At 35.4% G+C, this 20,757-nt stretch overlaps 1 protein-coding gene across 1 annotated transcript in view; it reads left to right on the forward strand.

Annotated features, from left to right (window-relative positions):
• Positions 1–17,593, forward strand: part of LOC150100627 (alpha/beta hydrolase domain-containing protein 17B) — a 41,679-nt gene extending 24,086 nt beyond the window's left edge. The window contains exon 2 of the mRNA XM_090401479.1: positions 16,028–17,593. Coding sequence (XP_090257605.1) covers positions 16,028–16,244 — 217 coding nt within the window. The 3' untranslated portion in view covers positions 16,245–17,593. The remainder of the gene's footprint in view (positions 1–16,027) is intronic.
• The last annotated feature ends 3,164 nt before the right edge of the window (positions 17,594–20,757 follow it).

Genomic DNA, 20,757 nt, shown 5'->3' on the forward strand with positions numbered 1-20,757 from the left:
ATGATGCAGACTTATAACAGAGGGGCAGCCGCAGTCCGGCACACCAAGGCAGCACCTCTAAGCACAGAGGGGAAAGGAATGTGCAACAAAGACCAAATTTGATTAGGCTGAGGAATAATGACGTCAACAAGACTAATGACAATCCAAGCCCACAAAATTACCAATCAGATCATCATAAAATAACTCTCAGAAAAACCTTCAAGATAGGAACATGGAACATCAGAGGACTCTTGCAACTTGGGAAACTAGACATAATACAGAACAAAATGGAAGACAATAAGATACTAATCTTAGGGTTGGTTGAAACTCACTGGAAAGAATGTAGTTTGTTTCTTGTTTCCCTTATGTGTTTACAACACATAAGGGGAAACAAGGTGTTTTTCTCTGGTCCAGACCATAACAGTGAAAAGGGAGTTGCCATCATTGTTAATAACAACATAAGTAAAAGGATACAACCCAGTCACTGACAGAATCATAACAGTAAGATTAAACACCAACCCAATTCCATCAATGCTGATACAAGTTTATGCATCTACATTAAATGCAGAAGTAAGTGAGAAATTCTACAAAGACCTAAATGAAACTATGGTTACAATACCAAGAAAGGATATTCTAATAGTTCTAGGAGACTTTGATGTTAAGGTGGGATTCAGTGCACATGATGATGATCACTTAAATGGAATCATTGGAAAATACAGACTGGGAATTAGAAACAAACGAGGAGGAAAAGTGTTGGAGTTCTGCATCATTGAAAGGGAATTAGCCATCACTAACACTACGTACAAACAGCATAAGAGGAGACTATACACATGGGTAGCACCTCGGAATCAATGTAAGAATCAAATTGAATACATTTTTATGGACAGTAGATGGAAAACACTAATCAGTAACACCAAAACACTGCCAGGTGCAGACTGTGGATCAGACCATCAATTAATCTCTAATTTAAAGATCCATCTGAAAGCAAACAAGAATAACAACAACAAAAGATATGACCCATTGCAAAATCTGCAGCCAAAAACATCCCAATAAAAAAGAGTGGTAGTTCATGGATTACAAAAGAAACCCTAGAACTAATTGAAAAAAAAAAAAAAAGAAACAAAACAACAGATTGGTAAAACCCAAATTACTCGAATAAAGCCTTTTCAAAAAAGATAAAAATAGCTATATCCAAAACATCTACAAAGAAATACACTCCAACTCTAATGAAACCATAGATTTGTTCAAGAAGGTTAAGGGTATAACTAAAAAATTCAAACCAGAACTTAATAGCAGAGGAAAATGACAAGATCTTAAATGACACTAATGACATAGCCAGAAAATGGAAAGAGTATTGCACCGAGCTTTACAAGGACCCAGCTATTCAACAAGAAAAACTACCGCACTATTGCCCTTATCTTGCATACCAGCAAGATTTTGCTACACATTAAAGGAAGATTACAAAGTTTTATAGACCATCAGATCACAGAAGAACAAGCAGGATTCAGAAAAGGCTGAGTAACCAGAGATCATATATCCATCATCAGACAAATAATCAAAAAAGCAAGGGAATTCAACTTAAGCCTTTATCTATGCTTTATAGCTTACTCCAAGGCATTTGACTGCATGAGGTGGCATATTTTATAGGATATCATGCAAGAATCAGCAACACCAAACCATCCAATAACCCTCATAAAGAACTTATATCAAGGAAATCGAGCAACAGTAAGAATTGAAAACTGAGTGTCCCCCTGCATTCCAATTTGAAAAAGGATCAAGACAAGGATGCATACTCTCACCATTACTATTTAACGTTTACAGTGAAACTATAATGAAAAGATCTCTAGAAAATTGGAATGGAGGCATTAAATTAGGTTGCCGAACAACCCTAACCTACAATATGCAGATGAAACAGTGATAATAGCAACAAACAAACAGGAATTAAAATCCATCCTAAATCAATTAGAATGGGAAAGCTTAACGAATAAATAAAGATAAAACCAGAATGATTTTAAACAATGCAGAAGAAATAGAGGAATTGAAATTGTCAACAATTTCAACTACCTTGGAGTGATAATAACAAAAAAGATGGAAGTAAAAAAGAGATGAGAAGAATAGCACTAGCTAAAAAAGTGATGACTGATTTAACTAAGATCTGGAAAGACGGGCACATCTCCAAAAAAGACCAAAATGTATAAAGCTTTAGTTTTTTCGATTTTTCTCTATGCTTCTGAGTCTTGGACAGGGACAAAAGATGGCAGAAGAATTAAGGCGCTCGAGCTCAGGTGTTGGAGAAGATTGTTAAGAGTGTCTTGGACAGAAAAACAAACAAAAGTATCCTAGAACTGAATATCCACACAAAGACTGATAAACATAATTGGCAAGAGAATAGTGCAATATTTTGGGCATATATAGAAGGGAAGGCAACTACCTGGAAAAAATAATCATCCAGGGTAAACTAAGTGGGAAAAGAAAGAGGGAATCCCCCCCCCCCCCCAACAGGTGGATTGATCAAATATCAAGAATCACTGGGTTTAAAAACTAGAACAAGCAATAAGAAAAGCACAGGGGAGAAAGAAATGAAGCATCTTCAGGGAAGGTCACAAGTCCTCAGACATGAGGAGATCCGAGAGAGAGAGAGAGAGAGAGAGCAGGTTCAATGTCTGGAGTTCACTTGTCCCAGGTTTTTGAAACAGGCAAACCTGATATATTTTAATTTTATACTGTATTGGTTGGTATTGCTATATCGTTAAACTTCTATTGATTCCTGACAAATCATCAGTATAGGCTATTCCTATACTCACTGCCACTGTTCCTGATTTTCAGATTAGTCCCTGAATTTTCTTGTCTTCTTCATACCTTTTTGATATGTTCAGATATAGATATCTCTTGACTGGCCTGTTTGTCCTGACTTTTTTAAGAATACAAACAGAAAAAAAAAAAAAAAGATAGACCACTGCTTTATTTTAACGGATAAAGGAGGATGATAATAGTCTTCCCCTTTTCAAACAAGTCTTGTTCATCCGCCAGTACTTTTACTCCCATTAACCACTCAAGAAGACTTGAAGATTGGGCATATGAAATCCTTTGTTTGTGTGGAATATGCTACATAGTACAAACGGGCTGGTTGGGAGAGGGAGTACACATGGTGGCATGGAGAGGAAAAGAAAATGCACAAATTGGAAATACAATGCTAGGCATCATGATACATTTTGAATATCAAGTACATCATTGATCTATTTTTGAATGATCTGGGTACTCGATGCCATTTAGCTTACATGTCATACTCAGTTGCTATTAGCATCTTATTTCACTTTTTGGAAAAGTGAAACACAGTTATACTGCATGTATATAGAAAGTTTAGGAGAAACAAACTTTTTTTGAATTTAAAGACCTCTGGATAGATCATACTCTTTAAGAGATACATGTGGAGAAACTATTCCACAAGATTCCAGCAAAAGTAATGAATGAAAAAGAAAATTGCCATCTTTTATAAGAATCGACAGATAAAAAAAAAAGCAATCTCCTTATTGCTGATACAGCAACAACAATGCAATGATTTTTAGTCTAGGAAGATCTTAAAAAAGGCAAATCTAATCTGTATCAGTGATTTTACAAGGAAGGAGTCTGGAAAGTTTTGATAAACACCTAGAACAAAAATTATATTAAAGCAAGAAGCAGATTCAGTGTCTTTGTAGTTTCATTGAAAAGGGATGCTGGGCAGCTGCTTTTTTTGTTCTAAGACTCAACAAAGTGAATGAATAGCAGTTGTCAGTTCTGTGAAGCAGTTGTGGAAGTGCCTGTAGACCAGATAGCCAAAACATTGTGCCATTTTAGATAGAGGTTGAAGCAAGTCTTTGAGGGAAGGATCATTTGTGAACCAAATTGCTCTCTTCTAGACAGAAAGAATTCTTAGGTAGGTTTTAGGTGCATCATCCCAAACATATGAGCAGTATTCTTTTGTAATTTGTAGTATCTGAGTAGATGAAAAATAGCATCTGAAAGAGAAGAGTGCCTAGTTTTGGCTGAAGGTAAATGCCGATCACAGAGAATGGCAGGACAGAAGATGAAATTAGAAAAAGGATTGAAATTGCAAGGTCAACTTTCAACAGTATGAAAAATCTACTAACATCTAGAGAATTAAATCTGAAAACAAGACTAACAATCTCCAAATGCTACATATGGTCTACATTATTATATGGAGTAGAGACATGGACACTTTCCAATCCGAGTGTGAAAAAACTGGAGGCCTTTAAAATGTGGATGCTGCGAAGAATTATGAGGATATCATGGAAAGAGGAATGAAGAGGTACTAGAGATGGTAGGTGTAAACAGGAGCCTGATGAAAGAAATTAAAAAGACAAAAGTCAGCTATTTTTGACATATTCTGAGACATAACTGCCTACAAAGCACACTTCTCGAAGGAACTGTTGAGGGAAAGAGGAAGACAAAGACTGGAGTGGATGAAAAATATAGAAGACTGGACCTGTCTCTCATATGAGGAATGCCGCAGAGAGGCACAGAATAGGACATGGTGGAGACGCATGGTAGTCAATCTCCTGGAGGGAGAAGACACCTCACAGGATAGAAATTTCCAATCTTATGTGGTGATGTGTATTACTTAAAGAATAGATCCCTTTAGTGAGTGAAAAGGTAAGACTACATTTTGGTGTCATTTGAAGGTGACCAGAATGTTCTTGACCCATTGGATAGTATAGAGTAGAAGCAAGCCCACATCCATCCTGTATCCAAAAAGAGAGAGATAAGTCAGTCATCTACGAATTCAGGTATGAGTGAATTGAAAGGAGATAAATTTTTTATGAGAGAGGACTTGAAAGTATTGTTAAAGGTAGCATAAGAAAAGCGTGACAGAGTTAGAATGGTGAGTCTGTTGCTGCATTATGACAGAGAGGAGTTTAGAAGGAGGGCCATAATCGCAAATGACATTATGTGCAGGTTATGCAGACGGTGTGGAATGAGTTTGATGGGCGAAAGGATTTATACAAGATGGATGTGCAGAACCAGGGAAACTAGAACTACCAAAGAGGAGGGGGAGTGGATATGCGGACATCAGTGAGACAGTTGAGTGTAAGAATGTATATAATGTACCGGAGCCAGTACTAAGGATAAAAAATGGGAATGGGATATTTAGAATAATGCACCAAGATAGGGGTGGGACAAAGGGATCACTGCATTTCATGTATACTAATGCCAGGAGTATTAGGAACAAGAAGGAAGAATTTTTGGGATTGGCTCTTCCTGGCCACAGGTTATTGGCTTTAGTGAAACATGGCTGACAGAAGATGATATAGTTAGTGGGATAGAATGTGTAGGTTATAGTGCGTTTAGGAGGGACAGAGAGAATAAAATGGGGGGAGGGGTATTATTGATGATAGCTGATGAACTGCAGCCAAGGAGAATAGAAGTCATATTGCAGGATAGTGAAAAGGAATCATTTGAGGCTATTTGGTGTGAGATTGAGACTGGCAGAATAAAATATACAGTTGGGTGCTGCTATCAACCAGGTGATGGAATAGATGGTGGAGATAGTATGCATAAACAAGTTGATGAAATGAATGGAAGGAGGATAATTATTATGGGGGATTTCAACTATGGTAACATTGATTGGAAGGAGGAGAGGACACGTGTGAGGAAGGAAATGGATTTTATTCAATTATTAAGGGATAACTATCTGAGACAGCATGTAATTGAAAATACTAGGGGTGTGAGAGTGCTTGACCTGGTAATAGTATCTCAGAATTTGACTGTAATGAATATGACTATGTTGCCACCTATTGGTGAGAGTGATCATAAGGTCTTGACCTGGGAGGTGGCTAAAGGTGTGGAATTTTTGATTAAGACAGGGTATATGTGGAATTACCATGCTGGCAAGTATGACAAGCTTAGGAGATTGCTTGGATCAGTGCCATGGCATGTACAACTGCAAGGGCTGGATGTCGATAGAGCATGGGAAGTGGTCAAGGAGCATTTACAGGAGGGTATGGCTGATTGTATACCTAGGGTTCGAATAGTAAAACAAGTAGGGATTAAATGGATGAATAACACCATTAAGCTTGAGCTGCAAAAAAAGAAACAACTGTGGAGGGAATTTAAAGAAAGGGGTTACCTGCAGGCACACGAACAGTATAAAGTGCAGGCCAGAAGGGTAACGAGTGTGGTAAAAAAAAAAAAAAAAGCAAAAGTGGATTATGAAAGGAAACTAGCTATGCAAGCTAAAGAGAATCCCAATGGGGGGGGGGGGGGGGTTAAGGTGTTAAAGAGGTTGGTGAGGACTATTATTCCAAATTAGGTTGATAATAATTCTTGTAGTAAGGCTTATACGTTGGTCATACATAACTGGTAATTAGCTTAAGGAATTAACAACGCATATAACGGATATTAATTAAAGCAAACTTTAATGAATACCTTCAATATTTTAGCAACGTCACGTTGCCATCTTCAGGAACATACAAATATGGTATGTGCACGTAGGCACTAACAAAAGCAAATGAGGAAGAAGGCAAGAAACTAATATTGTTCCTAAAATCCTAATGGTGTCCCCTATCGGGCTAATTGGGTTATCTTGGCCGTTGGGCTGAAATTCTCATAATGTAGACTTCCCAAATTTGGGGTAGTTTCATGCACCCAAATTTGTTGAGGTTTAGAATGTTTTTTAGAGCTGCTGATGATTCCATGAATAATGTTTTGTACTTGAACTTGCTGCGGTGTATTATTTTAGTTTTCTTCCAACGAATTCTATGGCGGGTATCTAAGGCAATGTTCTGCCAGCACAGAGTGGCTGTACTGGTAAAACCGGATGTAGTCTTTGTGTTCTGAAATCCTGATATTCGTTGTCCTGCCTGTTTGGCCAAAGTAGGACAAGTAGGTTGATAATAGTAGTACTATTCAATATTTGGCATAGTGGGGGAATAAAGGGAAGGCATGTTTTATCAGTTTGCTTAGCATTCCAACAAAGTAATGATTTTACTGGATAAGGGAAATGTGTATACTTCAATTTATTATTATTTCCAACTTTGTCTTCCAATGTAATAACTTATATTAATCAATCAGAGATCTTGCCAGTCAAAATATATCTAATTAATTATGGTAATACTGATTGGAATGAAGAGATAATATAAGAGAATAAGAAGAATGAATTTCTTCTTAAGGGATAACTATCTTAGGTAGTGTGCAATAGAAGGGTGCAAAAAGTCCTGTCTGTGCAACTCTTTCCATGCTATGATGTAAGGGATAGTTTGATAGACAGGACAGATTCTACTTGGGCACTGATCAAGAGATATTTGATAGCAGTAACACTTGAGTGTGTTGCAAATGTGAAAAGATTACACAAGACTGGAGTAAAATGGACGAATGAAAGGATTAAGCATGAAATGTCGGAAGTAGCTCTGTGGAGGCAAAACACAAGATGAATATTGATAACTAGTTGCATGAAAAGTACAAAGAGCTGGCCAGGAACCACCACAAATTTGCAATATAAGCAGAAATTGTCTAATGAAGACAAGAAAATCGTAGAGTTCTTTTCATATTGGAAGATAAGAAGAAATTACCATAGGGAGAATGTTAGCAAATGACAATAGAAATTGGTAACTGCTGCAGTGGATAGTTCAAGTTTTCAGTGAGCAGTTAATCAGTATTTCATCCTCATGGATGTGTGTGACATGAAGCTTGATTCTATAGAAAGTATAGTTGAGGAAGGACTGATATTAAGGTGAGCAGATGAGGAATTAAGTAAACTTGATGTTCATAGTCCAGTAGAACTTCAGTTATGTCTTGTAGAAATACTCCAGGAAAATAGTGGCATCCTTGTTTAACATGAGTTTTGCAACAAAGAAAATCTCAAAGGAGTGTAAAGAGGGTTTATTTGTTTCACTTCATAAAAGTGGTATGTGTGTGGGGGGGGACTGAGCCACAAATTCTAGGCCAATCTGTGGGGGGGGGGGGTCAGGTGTTAAAGAGGCTGGTGAGGACTAATGATTCAGAATTAGGTTGATAATAGTAGTAATACTATTCAATATTTGGCATAGTGGGGGGGGGGGTAAAGGGAAGGCATGTTGTATCAGTTTGCTTATGCATTCCAACAAAATAAAGATTTTACTGGATAAGGGAGATGTGTATACTTCAATTTTTCAAAGGTCTTTAGTAGATTATTATTATTATTCCTGATACCTCCAAGGAGTCCGAAGACTCATCGCGGGAGGACACTTACAACTGTCTCAACCACTACACGGAACCTCTACTATGAATCAACGCCATCTACCGTCCACCTCCATCACCACAACTAGTATTTTTTGTCTGTAAATTGTGTGTGTTCTGAAGGGCCGATTTGTCTGTATTTTGTCTATAGATTGCTACATGACATGCTGGTAATTAAATTAAAACTGAGATACAAGATTAGCGAGTTGGATGGCTGATTGGCTATCAGATAAGTATCGGCAGGGTTGTGTTGTTATAATGTTGTATATTTCTGTTACCCTGCTTTGTCTTTATTTGTTCTTTACTTAAAACTTTGTGAAATGTCATGAATGGGCAGCTGCTTTAACTATCAACTGCTGCCATTTATTTATTTCTACTATATCTTATGTTCTCATGCTCCATAGTCTAACAAATTTGTTTGTTAGACTATGGAGCTCAATACGCAGTTAGACTGTGTATTGAGTGAGAGATTATAAGACTTGAAACTAAAGACAAAGCAGATATTGTTAGCATTCCCTACTTATTCCAGGTCTACCTACTCACTGATGAGCCCTCAATAAAGGTCGAAACCAGTCTGGGTAGTGACCTCTCCTCATAATGTAAAACAGTAATACATCTCCTAGGAGCTGCGTTTTATATTATGAGAAAATATTAAAGATAGTGACAGAGCTTGCTCCACCTTTTTGCTCAGAGTCACCCTAGTGTTGTTCTACCAAGGTGTTGACTTGTGCTTGGACTCGCCGATAGTTCTTCGGCATGAAACTTAGATTTTGATCTCGGAGTTTTGTATCCGGTTTTAAAATAATGAGGGATTTATTATCCCCTTAACTTAATTCCCTGCTTATGTTAATCTTTTACCTTTAATTATTCGTGGCTTAATTACTGATCACTTAAACTTTATCTTTTGCAGGTTCAAAAATTTCAGGATACTGTATTGACAGAAACAGTGTCCAATGTGTTGTTCAGAAACCATTAAATTAAATCAAAAAGGAATATTTACAATCTGGTCCACATTAACACATACAATTGCATTACAAGTCTTTGTCAGTTTCAGTTCTTCCTGATTCAGGCTTAGTTCTATGTTTCTTCCCTTAAAGTTAAATTACAATCTAGAATATCCTGCTAGTCATACATACACAAACTGAAAATAATGCATACCTTGAGTAAGCTTAAATCAATATTCATTTATATTGAGTACAATATAAATTATATATTGCTCTTCTTGCTCTTACAATAATTAATATACACAGTTGAGATTAAGACTCACCTTGAGTGAACTTGTTTCAGTTAGCTTGCAGTATTATTGTATCCATAAGCAGACACACTTGATGTACATTCTTGCTCAAAAATATCGCATGCAAGTACTTATAATTCTTGTTCAGTACTGCCTTTTACATGAATCTTTTGTTCACATGAAAGTGCACCTTTTTTTTTTTTTTTTTTCTTTCCTTCTGCTGGCTCGTTCTTGGTTTCCCACCATATTTCTTCTTTGTCTGAGTCACTAATTATTCGATTTAGGGCCCTTAACATGGCAGCAATGTGCAGTTAACTCTGCAATGTTCCTAGTGAGACATCCTGATGATCGACAGAATATTTTTCATGGTGGTGGACCCAGGCAAGAGATGATTGAGGAACTTAAGAGTTATGATGCTTCGCTTTTGATTACTGACATCGGACCTCATGTGGCAGTGGACCCAGGTAAGAGAAGAATGAGACTCCTAAGACAGTCCTTCTCAACGTTTTGCCTTATAAAGGCCCGGACTTGCATTGTATGCATGCGTCTCTCAAAACTTCCATGTACGGACATCCAAACATGATGTCATACTTCACGTCTTTTGAAATTTCCATATATGGACATGAGAAGAGTTAAATATTTGAATGGAAATTATTAGGACAAAAGAAGAAAAATAGACCAAGAAAAAGATGGATTGATGATGTATAAAAAGATCTTGCAACTTTAAAAGTTAAGAATTGGAAGAATATTGCATAGAAAAGAATGGCTAAAAATATTTTGCAAGCTAAAACTAGAAGATATATGAACGTGAGTTAACAGTATTGCATAGTGATGTCGTGCACCACATTATTTTAACAAAGGCTCATGGTTAAGTTATTATAAATGCAAGATTATTACAGACAAAATTTGACATTTCTTTAAGTGCAGTCTCTTTAGAAATGCATGTAAAAGTGAACACAAGTTGCATATCATGAGAGATTTTACAGTGTTGTGTTGTGTTGTGCATTTGGAGAATAGTATCCCAGAAGAGGAAAATCACTAGCAGATTACAAGAGATCTGTTTCAGTGGAGTTATTGTTTAATTTGTGTTAATGATATTGAGACAAGATTAGCTATAGATTTGCAGATGATACAAAGTTTGGAAGAACTATGAGGAGTAGAACAGATGTGGCCTTACAAGCAGATCTCATTAGACTGAATGGGCAAGTGAATGCAGCTATCAGTTTAATGTTGCCAAGTGTAAGGTCTTAAAATTTGGTAGATAAGGATGGAACGCAGAGTATACAATTATTGGAGGAGGAGGAGATGACAGATCTCGGGATTGATGAAGGAAGACTTGAAGTTTATGGATTACATTGCTAATATTGTGAGAACATCATAATGGATTGTGCAATAAAACAAAGAGGTTATATTCCCAGACCTTAATCACATTCCATATAGATTACTGTGTGCAGATCTGGTCGTCCCCTGGTTCTCAAAGGGATGAAGATATCTCAATCTTCTCTAGACCCTCTGTATCAGGTCTATGGAATGTGGGATATGAAGACAGATTGATGGAATTCAATTGGCAGAGCCTTGTGAATAGGAAGGGGGGGGGGGAGATATGACTGAGATGTAACAGTGGTTGGTGAGGAATTGTTAGCAGATTAATATTTCTCATAGAGGCCATTCCTGGAAGCTGATTGGATGTCTGATCGGTATCAGTGTTACATGTATTTCTTATGTGTTCTTTTTATTGTTTGATGTACATGTGAGGTATCTGAATTCTTGTTCTGTAATTATCCTTAAATTGTGCTTCTTTAGTTGTAGTGGAAACACTACTTATACCTCTCCTTGTATGCCTATTCAGTGCTTAATCTCCTTTGTGCTCTGTGGCTGTCACTTAGATTGATCACGTGTATGAATTAGATTATTAACAAGGGGATTGCCTTTGGCTAGAGCCAATTCCCTCATTACAAATATCTGGAGATACCTCCTCGTTAGGTTCTGGAGAATTTATTTGTTATTGCTGCGCCATCCAGAACCCTTAGATTAGAAAAGCTTCTTAATCAAGGAGTTAACTCTCAGACACACGGTTAATCATTCTATTAAAATACTTAGTTCAAATTAGCTAAATTTCCTGTACCAACTCTAGTTTGCAGTCGTGGTCTCTGTTAAACAGTTAAATTCTGCTCAGGTTCTAATTAATAAGTGGTGCATTGGATTCATTTATCAGGCAACTAGTTAGGTAAAATTACAAAGGTTCATATATTAAATTCATGCAATACACTTCCACCAAATATACACTCAGCTAGAATAATCACTTTCTTAAGTTACAGAACTTAATATAACAAACTATAATTTATTTAGCTGAATCTTGTAAAATGACGATGCTATCAAATTAATTGATTGTCCTTTTGTATTCTTCGATCTAAAATTTCTTCCGGGCATTAATTCAATTAACTTAGTGTGCGATCATACTATAATATGCTAAGCGTGATCGACGTTTACAATACATTAGATTATGTTCCTGGAGCTGTAACATAATATGAGCTCTACTAATGAATGTTCCTGTTCACTATTATACGATAATTCTTTCTTCCACAGCAAAAGAGACTAAGGTTTGTATATTACCAGATCTTTAAGACTTCTTCAGGTCTGTCCCTCAATCTTCAATTCCTTTTACAGCTTACTTATTCTTTATCCTGACGATCGTCTCACCTAGGCCTGGTTTGGAGCGTGCGCTATCATGATTATCCTCTTCGATGTGGACGAGAAACAGCTCTGCTTAAGTTGGTCCATGTGGTCTAGCATGACGGTCAGCTTGCGTAGATTTCCTCTGTACGCTGACAAAATGCCCACACCTGGCTCGCTACTTGGCTGCTTATCTCCGTCGAGACATCGTTCTGTTGGCCGGGTTCACCTACACATCTCCAGGAACAACTCAAGCTGATGCCCTCGAGTAACGGGCGCCGATGCTGAAGAGAGCACGAGGAAGAACTGGAAAAAAAGTCGTCGAACTGGGGGAGCCAAGCCTTTTCATTTATTACACCTTTAGCAGCAGCCCTTCTGTGTCACACCTTTTCACTTGTCACTATTCTTCTGCACGGTTCCATTCTCTCTTAGCGTCTTCTGGGAAGCTCCGTGCGTACGCGACTGCTGTAGGTTCTGCTGCTAATCAGTGTCTCGCTCGCATACCTTGAACTCGTAATTTTATACACTAACATATATATCACAAATTATTCTTCCCTTGTTAAACATACAAAGATAGGTGATATTCCTTTACATAGAATCATTCAATGTCAAGATACAATCTCTTTAAGGCTTTCCAGTAATTTACAATTCTACTTATATGCAAGTATATCTTTGTTGGTGTGTTAAACTTGTTAAATCCCGAATGAAATATTTCTTAGTAAATATCTCTTCATTCAAGATTTAACATCAGCAGCTTTGTATTTAGAGAGAGGTATCCTAGAAGAGGAAAGTCACTAGGAGAATATCTTAGTGGAGTATAAGCAGTGGGGAGCAGGATCTTTGCAACAAGAGTGATTGGAATGTATTTCTTTGAAAGTGGAGTTTAGAAACTGAATGGGTTTATATTTTCACAGTTTATCTCCTGCAAGCGAGTCTTTAGATTCCTTGAAGATCTATCTAATGTTAATAACAACCAGTAAAGGTATGATTGCAAGAATTTAATAGTGTTCTGAAAGAAAATAATTGCATCATAGGTTTATTATTTGTATTGAATATATTAAAATATCTAGAAAGTTATTCATATTCAGACTTGATTATGTAAGTCCTCAGAAATTCTGAAATAGAGCATTTCTTGCTCTCAGTAGGAGCATTCTAACAATTTACAATAGCTTAATTACATAGTAGAATAAAAATACAGATCACAACTGCCAACATCTTTAATATGTAGCTTAAGTTATTGCTACTTTTATTACAAAAATTAAATTAATTTTTTATGTATCTCTCACCTAAGAAAGATTTTGGTGACCTATAGTACATTTGTACTGTAGTAGGCTAAGGATTTTTTTTATTATATATATATTTTTTTTTTTTTTTAAGTTGGGGGAAACATCCCTGCAGACCAAATATGGAACTTTTTTAAGCCACTTTAGGCCTCCAATAAGTGAGGCAGTGGTCTGATGCTGAGCAATGAAATTCCATGGTAACATCCATGCACACAGGAAGATTCAAGCCTGCAGCCTTTTAACTACATAACAGTTGGGTACTGTTCATATGAAAACAATTTTTGGAAGCATTGAAAAATTTGGAATAGTAATAGTAGAGAACTCGGGTGATGTTTGTGAAGAGAATTTGAATAAGTTGGTGCTATGGTAAAATAGAATGTTATTTCAGTAATGTAAAGTGAGAAGTTTTTCGAAACACAAGATTTATGTAAATAGGACATTATACAGATCAGTATATAGCCTATAAGTAAGTTGTAAATCTGTAGGTAAAATTGAAGTATGTACAGGAAAATGGTTCAACATAAAGTCAGATGTAAAACAAAGGTGTTTTCGACCTCTTCATCACTCATGGAAAGGGGCATTAAACCTGATATCAAAATAGTAGATATTATACTTGATTTCATATTTTTTATGGATGTATTGTACTGATTTATATAGAAGTCTGTTTTCAAGCCTCTGACTAAATTGGATATAGAAATCCAGCAACAGAAAGAAAATATGAAAATTTTAGGCAATAACAGGAAATGCTTAACTCCTTTCTATAATCTTTGCAAAGACTAGAAAGAGTGGAATATTTCAGCTATTTAGATATAATTTTTAGTGAAGATGATAACTTAAATTTGGAAATATTGAATAAACTTAAAGGAAATGAGAGAAATTAGCCAAAACATGGACTAGCAGTACAAAAAAAAAAAAAAAAGTATCCAAACTTGTTTTTAACTTGTGAATCTGAAAATCAGTTGATCAGACTTGACCACAGAACACTTCTGAGAAAAAAAAAACCCAGGAACATGAAACAAAAAACCAATGGTCTCACTAGCAGAATCTTTATAAAAATGATAATATTTAGAAAAGAATTTCACATTGAATTGTAGAATACTATGAGTAGAATTAATCTTTATTATTTATGAGTAGATTGTATATGGGGTGTTATGGTCTATTAAACATGATTAGTAGAACAGGTTTTGAGATGATATGGAAAAGATTTAAAGGAAGACCAAGCTCTAGGTGCAATGATTTAGTGCACTTAGAAGACTGAATGAAATATAAGCTGGACAACATAGAGTGACAAATAAGTCAGCTTTAACTATGTAGTACTATTGCAGTATTCTGTATACCTCCTCAGGATGCCTATCAGGAATTGACAGCACAATGTTTTGCACTTTGTTTATAGGTGTGCTCCAGAAAATTTAAAGCAAGCAGGATGTGAGCATTGATAAAAAGCTGAAGTTTAAGAAATTTGTTCAAGCATTTGTGAAAGTTACGTAGAGGATTGCTGCAGTATTCAGAAGGATGCTGCAAATTGAGTTGGGAATGTGATTGCACCATTTTTATAATAAACAGGGCAGGGATGTGGCTGTCGAAAGTGAGATTGAAAGAGTGGGTTTCAGAACTTTGCAGTTGAGTTGATAAGAGTTTAAGTATAATTGTTAAGCATAGCTTATCAGATTTTCATAGGAAAAATTAAAAGTGCAGTGTGATTGGGAGTACAGGTCATCCCTGCAAGCTGTATAAAAGTGTGAAAATTCTTTGCATTGCCACAGTGATTACAGAAATTGGTGAGATTAAGTGGAATTAAACTTTCCAAGAAATCCATGTTTAATCCTTTATCCAAGTATAAGTAAACAAAACTTGCATGACAAGGCTATTTGTATATAGAGGCTAATGACTTCACATCAGTTGCCTTAGTATTCCATAATGCAAAGCACACACTTTTGGATGTGTATGATGCTATGCATTTTGGGAAATAAGGTATATGGAGAAAATAAGACTCCTGCATTAATTCAACCTTCATCTCTTCTGAGTTGTGGGTCCCATTCCCATATTGTAAAACATTATACACATTCAAAAGGGGTGGGTGTGCTGTGCACTACGGGAAACTAAGGTAATTGATGCAAAGCCATTAGTCTCCATGTATAAGCATTGTTGTGAAGATATTTTATTTACAAACTTTGTTTGCTTACACTTGGATTAAACAAGAGTATGATGGGCAAGTTATAATTTAAATTATAAATTCAAAAACTTTCTGCAATAAATAGTAACACCATGGAGGTAAAGATATGCCAATTTAATAATTGTACACTCTGCTTGAAGATAAAAGGTTTCGAAAAATATTTGATTTAAGCTTAACACACTTTCCTTCATTCCTGAGGCACACCTGTTTTTAGAAATACTTGAATTTATTTTCTTTCACTTCAACTATGATTATTCCTTCTTTGTATCTTTATAATTTTTCTGGTTATTTTATGAAGTTTATAGAGTTCATTTATAGCAGTTCTTAGTAAGAACAGTGCATTCATTATAGGACAGAATAAAACCTTTTTTTTTTTTGAGTCTGCTATAAATGTCCAAAAGCATGTATTTATTCATCACATATAAAAATAAAAAAAAGCTAACTTTTCTTTTCTTTTTTTTTTTTTTTTAGTATTGACAAGGTTCCAAAAGTAACATCTCCTGTTTTGGTTATCCATGGTACAGAAGATGAAGTAATTGATTTCTCTCATGGACTAGCAATTTATGAAAGTTGTCCCCGTGCTGTAGAGCCGTTGTGGGTTGAGGGTGCTGGTCATAATGATGTTGAACTTTATGGTCAGTATTTGGAGCGACTAAAACAATTTGTATCAATGGAACTTGTAAATTGATTCATCGGTTATCATTTAAATGATTGAAAAAAAAAAAAAAAAAAAAAATCCAAACTTTAAGTTCACCTGAAAAGCAGGAATGACTCGTGGATATTTATGTAATACAAGATAAAAACAAACCGGCACTTTTGATCTTTTTCTTGGAGTGTATTTTATAAAGCAGTAATTTTATTCTTTTTCCATGTGCATCATGTGTGAGTAATAGGAATTCCACCATTATTATTCCATAGTTTTTTGTATCCATAATTGCTTGGTGCTTGCCCCATACCAATCTATTAGACTGACTAGACATTTTATAATGTTTTCATTGGCTGTTCCATCATGAGTCTATACCCTGTATAAAATTTTGTAATATTTACATATTTATGTGTTATCTACACCCCCCCCCCCCCGTTTCTTTTAGAAACAAATCTGAGTCTTCTAAAATGTGAAATTTGTAGCTACATTGAATTTTTTTTTTTTTTTTTCCTTCCATGTAGAATGGGCATAAGGTCAGTTTTATGCATATTGAGACTTAACGAGGATTTAAAAAAAAAAGTTTGGATTTCTGGTGAGTTGTAAGAAAGGGAACTGCTTCTATTTTACTGCCTTATGTAAAAAAGGGGAAAAACAAACAACGTACAATTGTAGCACTGTATTTTTTCATATTTTCAAAACAACACAAATCAGATCTGTGAATAATTCTAAATTAAATTTGCTTAATAATAAGCAGGTGGAATTTTTTTTTTCCCTCCCAGAAATAAAAAAAAAAAAACATGAATCATTTTTATAACATGGATGTTTCTTTACGTGTTAGTATAATTCTGAAATTTAATTCATTTCTTGTTTTTAAAAAATAAAATATCTACCTTTCTATGCAATTTTTGAATAAGTTATTAAGATTTAAATATTTTTATAGCACTGTTAAATTTAATTATGGAACTTGATTTAATATTGTCATATTACTGAATATTGGGCAAGGCCATACTTTAAAATATTTGTTTTCGATGCAGTTTCACTTTGATGTATACTAAATCTGTATATTTGCATGATGCTTTGAGTAATGTAACTTGGACTTTCTAAGTTGCTAGGCAAATGGTTTACATTAGCAATATACCAAAAATTTTCTTTCTAAATTCTTTTTTTTATTTTTATTTGTTTTGGAATTTTAGTTTGCCATAACTTAAGAGATAATTACTTTATTAATGTACCAGCTGAGTATTAAAACTGGTGGCATTTTCTTTTTAAAATGTAGTGAAAATTATAAAAAAATTCACATTAAGAGATATATGAAATTTATAGCCTCTTTGTAAGCTCCATTGAAATTTTCTAGTATAATTTTTAGTTAAATTTTGAACATTTTTCCTTAATTTTACAATAAACTAAGCTCTTATAAAATGTTTGCATTGTATAATGCTTGTACTAACCAAAAGTGAATTATTTGTATAATCCCAGAACACTGGGTATTATGATGCTCCCCCCCCCTCCCCTCAGACTTGCACAATGATTTTTTGATATGATTGTAGCATTACTGTATCTGATCAATCATTTGTTTTCTGAATTGAAAACAGTGGTAAGATTTCTAATTTGCGAATGAAATCTTTTTTTTTATAATGGAAGTAATTCATGTCGTGAAAAATGGCCTGCAGATGTGCTTATAGAATGAAAATATCTAACATCGTAGGTTACTGAAAGTGCATTAGTACACAAGGTATAAGATTTCAGAAGGGAAAAAAAAAAAAAAACTAACACACATGGTCGGCGACTTAAGACCACAAAAAAAAATAAAAAAAAATTAATGATTAAATTAATAATAAATTAGGCAGCTGCACATACGATAACCCTTTGACCAGACATAAAATGTCTAGTAAAAGGAAAATGCCTTCATCTACAGATCTGCCAGCTAAGAAGTCGAGGAAAAATATTGATTTTGAGTGTAAAATGAAAGTTATCCAGAAGTATGAAGGCAGAAAGGAAGTGAATACGATAGCACGTGACTTGAAGTTATCGCATTCCACGGTGTCGACAATACTTAAGGACAAAGAAAGAATTTGGGAAGCTGAAAAGTTCCGCACCTATGAAGTCTACAATTTTAACCAAACAACGACAGGGACCCATCCATGAAATGGAAAAATTGTTTATGTGGATAGAAGATTTAATACAGAAAAATTCACCCATGAGCCTTTGCACAGTGCAAGCGAAGGCTAGAAGTCTGTTTCAGAGTTTAATCACGCGCTGGAGACGATTACACAGAAGATTTTCAGGCTAGTACTGGATGGTTTAAGCATTTTTAAAAAAAGATTTGCTTTGCATAATGTACGTGTCACAGGAGAAGCAGGAAGTGCAGATGAAGCCCCAAAATTCGTTAGTTTCGACTCTTTAATCAAAGAAGAAGGTTATCTACCGGAACAAATATTTAACGTAGATGGAAACGCATGCCTAATAGTACGTAAATACACCAAGAAGCAAAAAAGATGCCAGGATTCAAAGCTTTTAAGGATCGGTTGACTTTGTTGCTTGGTGGGAATGCCGTGGGTTTTAAGCTGAAGCCTTTTCTCATTTATCATTCAGAAAACCCTTGTGCATTTGTGCTTGTTGATGTGTTTAAATGCACAAGGGTTTTCCGAACGATAAATGAGAAAAGGCTTCAGCTTAAAAGCCCATTTACTACCGTTCAAACCCTAAAACTTGGATGACTCAGACACTGTTCGAAAACTGGTTCATGAACTACATTATTATCCAGGCTTGTGAATATTGTGCGGAGAGAGGTATCCCTTTCAAGATTTTATTGATTATGGACAATGCCCCTGGCCACCCTCCTCATCTGGATGACCTTCAATATAATGTTAGTGGTTTTTATGCCACCTAACACAACCGCTCTCATTCAACCCATGGATCAGGGTGCTATTTCAGCATTCAAGACTCGCTACCTCAGAACAACATTCGCACAAGCCATCGAAGCGATAGATTCTGATGTTGATTTATCTTTGGAAGCAGTACAACATTCTTCAGTGTATCGAGAAGATTTCGACCACATGAGATTGTGTAACAAAGAATTGTATGTCTGGAATTTGGGAAAGTGTCTAAAATGTTATGCGAATACATTTGAAGGATTTGAAAAAGGAGAGGAACTGGAAGTGATTACAGAAAAAATAGTTACACTTGCAAAAAATCTTAAATTAGAATGTGAAATAGAAGACGTAGAGGATTTGCTAGATTGTGAAATAAAAGAACTTTCGCATGAAGAGTTGATTGAATTGGAAGCACAGAGAGTGTCAGAAGAAAGCGAGAGGAAGAAGAGCCAGAAAAGAAATTCACTGCAAAGAGTTTATCAGATTCTTTTTCGCAACTGAATAAAGCGCTCGCCAGTTTTGAAGTAATGTCGAACGATTCACAAAGGTTGAACGTATCATTCAAGATGCTGTGCGTTGTTATCGTGAGATATATGAAGAAAAAAAGAAACAAACTGTTCAAACAAAGCTCAGCACATTCCTCATCAAGAGAGAATATCTCCTACCTCAACCCAAGAACATGACCCTGATGATCCACAACCCAGCACAAGCAAAGATTAAAAATTGATTTTTTAAATTTCATTTGTATTAATTTTTACATTAATTTTAGATTGTATTTTTGTGTTTATTTGCAGTACAGTATTATTTTTCGCATTATGCACAATATACGTAATTATAAATTTAAAAGATTATAAAAATAAATTGTAAAGATAAAAAGATTAGAAAGGTTAAAGAATACTGTTAATAAATATATGGCCGACATACGACCAGATCGACTTATGACCTGTCAGCCAGAACAGAAGTCGGTCGTAAGTCGACGACCAAGTGTAATTGGACATCTATAAATACTGATATTGTATGTAATACACATGCAGTTCTAAAGCATTGGCAGTGAATGAGGTAAGAGGAAGAAAAGTCGGATTGAATTTACACACACACACACACATTGATTGTGAATGGGGAAATTCTCAAATGATCTTTTATAATGTGAAGTATTAATCCTGTAATGGGAAAGTAAGCTAAAGTTAGAATGTTTTGTGATTTGTTGGTAATATTTTTAATATAGGTTAGATTCCTGGTGGGTTTTGCTATCTATACTTAGTACCTTTCTGAATATAGTATATTCTTGTTTTAATCCTTTGTCCACTCATAAATAAACATAACCTTCAATTATACTGCTATTTGAATATAGAGGCTTACTTGCATCAAAATTGTAATAAAAGCCACTACCCAGATCATTTTTAACCTTTTGAAATCTCATCAGTAGGAGCTAGACATGCAGAGAGATTAAAAGCTAAATTGACAATTGACATTTATGTCTTTAGGGGTGAAGCAAGATGCTTTTCATATTCCCCGCTATCTGTTGTGGTTACAGTGAAGGTAAAATTTATGAGCAGATTGCTCGCCCTGAATGGGCATGGAGATTATGCATCACTAAAGGAGGCTGATATAGCTTTTGGTCTTCTATATTTGAATATGTCCGTTGGATCGTATGCTGCAGCTTGCTGAACCAAATCGTTGGT

The sequence above is a fragment of the Typopeltis vanoorti genome, chromosome 12 (genome assembly GCF_054136105.1).
Source record: "Typopeltis vanoorti isolate ZY-2024b chromosome 12, IOZ_Tvanoo_1.0, whole genome shotgun sequence".
NCBI lineage: Eukaryota > Metazoa > Arthropoda > Arachnida > Uropygi > Thelyphonidae > Typopeltis > Typopeltis vanoorti.